This window comes from Crocuta crocuta, unplaced genomic scaffold (assembly GCF_008692635.1).
Source record: "Crocuta crocuta isolate KB4526 unplaced genomic scaffold, BGI_CrCroc_1.0 scaffold1269, whole genome shotgun sequence".
In the NCBI taxonomy this organism is placed as follows: Eukaryota; Metazoa; Chordata; class Mammalia; order Carnivora; family Hyaenidae; genus Crocuta; species Crocuta crocuta.
In genome coordinates, this window is record NW_027531335.1 from 602,834 (window position 1) to 606,928 (window position 4,095).

Consider the following 4,095-nt stretch of genomic DNA (forward strand, 5'->3'; position numbering starts at 1 on the left):
CAGAAGGTTGTTTGCAAAAAGCCTAAAAAGGTGCCGGGGCGGGGGGGAGGGGAGCTGCGGTTAAGAACTTTGTCAGCCAGACCTGGGCTTGTGGCCGGGTGTTGCCACCAAGCGGGTACACTTCGGGACCATAGGCAAGTCACTTGACCCCTCCGGGCCTCAGTTTCCTCATGTGTAGCTGGGGGAATAGGAAGTCCTCACCTCATGGACTTGTGACGAAGGTCACACGAGCTGGTGCGCAGTGAGCGCTCGGCACAGGGCGAGAGGAAGGCCGCTGCGTGTCGCACGCCTTCCTGGGCCAGGCGCATCTGGAGGTGAGGGGCGAGGACTGACGGACAGAATGTCGGTTTCGGTCTCTTCGCTCTTACGCTCACCTCTGCACCAGTAGTGGGACTTAGCCCACGGTGTCGGAGGCATCTCAGTGTTGTGTTTTAATCAGCCGTCAAAACCTGAGGTCTCCTTGCCTCCCGGGGAGCAGGGGGGGGGGGGCACGAGGTGACATTTGACCAGCCTTTGTGTGTTCTGCCTCACGGTTTTGAGGAATCTTGTCCTTTGCTCTTCCTGGCAGCTTGAATAAGAACGTGCCTATTTTCGTGTGCACTATAGCCTACCCCACGGTCCCCTGCCCCCTGCACATCTTCGAGCCTTGTTACCGTCTGATGATTCGCAGATGCATTGAAACAGGTACAAGGCAGTTTGGCATGTGCCTTGGAGATCCTGTCAGAGGGTAAGTGGGGAGCTGTGTGAGTAAAGGGAGGCTGGGCAGCGAGGCATCTGGGCTAACTTTGGGGTGCTTCCAGGAGATGGGGAGGCCCGGCTCCTGAGGTTTAGCCAGCTTCCGACCACGAGCACTCGTAGAGACCGGGGGTGTCTCTGGCCCCTGATTTACCACGCGATAGGCTGCCCATTTGAAGGAACCCCAGGATGAATCTTGTGTTAAACGAGCGGCATATACCGTGAAACTTGTTTTGCTGTGGGACGATGGGGCCTGGACCTGCGCTGCCTGGGTTCATACTCCGGCTCCAACCTTGGGGCAAGTTTGCCTTTGGGCAAATCACGTAACCCTTCTGCGACTCCAGCTTCCTCATCTGTAAAGTGGGCCCAGTGACGGTGGGGCTGCTGGGAAGATTGGGGAGTCCGTGCACGGAACACACTGGGCATGGTACCCGATGCCACGCGGTATGTGCTCAAGAAGCGGGAGCGGTCACACGATTACATTAAGCCTTTGCTTTGCCCAGGCGCCGTGTGTTGTGTGGTCGCAGCCGCAGACCCGGGACAGGCAAGTAGGCAGGAGTCCAAGGAGGTGCAGCCCAGGGTTACAGGAACGGCTGGGGGGTTAGGCCGCAGAGGCAGCGCCTCCAGCCCTTCTTTTCTTGCTCATTCCCAACAAACAGGTTTGCGGAATATGGCTGCATCCTGGAGATCAGAAACGTTCAGTTCTTTGCTGACGGCCGCTCGGTGGTGGACAGCGTGGGCAGGAGGCGCTTCAGGGTCCTCCATCAGGGCCAGCGAGATGGTTACAATATAGCGGACATTGAATACATCGAAGACCAAAAGGTGAGGGTGGCCCGTGGCCCGAGAGTCCCAGAGCCAGCCTGTCCCTATAGCTCAGCGGGCAAAGAGGTTCACCAGAGAATTTCTCGGCACTGTTGGGGGCCTTGGGATTTCTTGCCAAATGGCCGTGCATCGAATGCGGCCAGGTTGCTGTTTGATTGTAGAATGACAGCANCGCAGGGCTCAAACCCACAAACAGGAGATCATGACCTGAGCCAAAGTCAGACGCTTAACTGACGGAGCCACTCAAGGATTTTAAAAAAAATTTTTTTATGTTTTTATTTGTTTTTGAGAGAGAGAGAGAGCATGAGTGGGCGAGGAACAGAGAGGGTAGGGGGAGACACAGAATCCGAAGCAGGCTCCAGGCTCTGAGCTGTCAGCACAGAGCCCGACGTGGGGCCCAAACCCACGATCTGTCAGAGCGTGACCTGAGCTGAAGTCAGACGCTCAACCGACTGAGCCGCCCAGGCACCCCGGTATCTGTATGTTTAAATGCACAACCTGGCTAAGGGTTCTTCCCCACAACACATAATCCCATAAAGCGGAAAGATGACATGTCCATTTCATCCTTGGTTTTCTGGACTAGTAGGTAGAACAAGAGGTAAATAATCCCGTGCTCATTTATATTTATGTTCACTATACAGTATAAGATGAGTAAATGTTCGATCAACGCATGAAGGTATTGGACTTGGAAAATAGAGTTACACGGTGAGAAACAGACACACTTGGGTCCCTCTTCCCAGCCAACGATGGGAAAGCAGATATAAGACATGAAAAGGAGAGAGGCGCAGACTAGCCTAAGCTAGTTTAATGGCATGCCTCTACTCAGGCCAGTTGGCATCTGGTTTTCAGTCTATCTCGCCATTTCAGCGGATTCACCCAGCAGAACCTTTCTTCTTCCTCTGCACTCAGCAGTAGTCACACNNNTTTCAAACCCCACACAGGAGAGAGCCGGGTGGGCGAACCTTCCCAGGGAGGCGGGCTGGGTGCCTAGACAGAGTCTGGTGTCCGCAGAAGCTTTGGGAGTGGTGGAGAAGGGACAGAGTGCTTCATGTCCACCTTGACACTTTCAGGTTCAAGGAGAGGATTGTGCTGAGCTCATGGGATTACATAACTGTGTCTATGAGCAGGCATCATCGTGGTTTCATTCGCTCAAAACGTCTCTGAAAAATCGGATACTCAATCACTTTGGTCCAATGCCAGAGAAAGACGCTGATCCTCAGNCAGCAGATCAAGTGACGAAAGGAAGATAGATCCGACTTGGTACCGTGTGCCTGGGCAGTGGGCATCTGGGATGAGACTCAAAGGATCCGAAGTCAGAATTGGACTAATAAAGTAAAGCAGGAGGAACTTGGATCCAAGACAGGTTTTGAGAGAGACTCAGGTGAGAGACTGGGAACATAATACACACTGCCAACAGAAGACCCTTGAGTGGGAGTCCAGATGCACACCATGGTAACGGTTGAGGTGACAAGATTCACACAAAGGCCACGCTGAAGAACAGGGTGTTTTGGGAGCTGAGACTAAAGGCTTCCATTTCTGGGGGGGGGAGCTTCATAACCTTCACCCCCATTGCTGCGGGAGCTCGGAGACCGCACCAGCTACCTCACAGGATTCCAACTGCCAGACCCCACAGAACCTTCTCATATCGGCTCCCTCCTTGCTTCGCGCTACAGATCTAGACCCTGGTCATTGTCCTCGGTAGAGGCGAGCAGGTCCTCAGCAAACAGGCCCAGGTTTTAAATTTGCCCTTTGCTGAGGGCAAATTTACACCAGGAAGTGGTTCATTAGGTGCTACTGGACCAAGTCTGCTTCCCGGGGGGCAGGTCCACTTGAGAGCTCAAGCTGTTGATGAGAAGCTCTTCAGGAAAGTGGCGGTAGTTGAGTTTCAGCGAACTTTCCTTGCCCGATAATTCCGACAACGCTCTCTCTCTAGGACATGGCCGGAGACAACTTAGTCGGGTATTTGCCCACCGCCGCCTTTCCCGCTTTCCGAGCTGGCTCCCCTAGTGACTTCCTTGGTCCTTTAACTCGCACTCATCCCTGATCTGTCACAGTAGTAAGATAGAGGACATGAATTCCAGTTTCCCTGCCCACAGACTGGTCCTTACTGCTCTAGCTGTGTGGCCTGGGGTAAGACTCCTCCCCTTTCTCAACTGTTCTCCCGGCTCTGAAATGGGGGAGGTGGATGAAGAGGCCTCTAATGACGCCCCCCTTTCTCTCGCATCCGTGGCTGTGGAGCATTGGCTGTTCCCCGATGGGCTGAAATGTCTCGCTTTCTTCAGACCACAGAGGTGGCTCCTTTGCCCCCCTGCAAAGGCCAGTCCGTGCTTCCCAGGGGCTCCGGGCCACTGTGACTGAGGACTGCACCAGAGCTCTGAGCAGGCTCATGATCGGGCTTAATGTTCCCCTTCACCCTCTGGAAAGCCTTCTCCCCCAGTCAGGCAGGAGGTAGCGACAAGCAGTGATACAGCATCTTTCATAAGGGAAAACACAGATGCCACAGGAGTGATTCATAGGGGCTCGATGACACAGACAGTT

At 54.2% G+C, this 4,095-nt stretch overlaps 1 protein-coding gene across 4 annotated transcripts in view; it reads left to right on the plus strand.

The window, feature by feature from the left end:
- LONRF3 (LON peptidase N-terminal domain and ring finger 3) overlaps positions 1-4,095 on the plus strand; it is a 32,882-nt gene that overhangs the window by 21,724 nt on the left and 7,063 nt on the right. For all 4 annotated transcript variants that reach the window (XR_013337033.1, XM_077771921.1, XM_077771922.1 and 1 more), the window contains 3 exons: positions 569-727; positions 1,395-1,557; positions 2,628-2,774. Coding sequence is in view for 3 of the 4 variants with exons in the window: in XM_077771921.1 (XP_077628047.1) it covers positions 569-727; positions 1,395-1,557; positions 2,628-2,774 (469 nt within the window). In the remaining variant the exon portion in view is untranslated. The remainder of the gene's footprint in view (positions 1-568; positions 728-1,394; positions 1,558-2,627; positions 2,775-4,095) is intronic.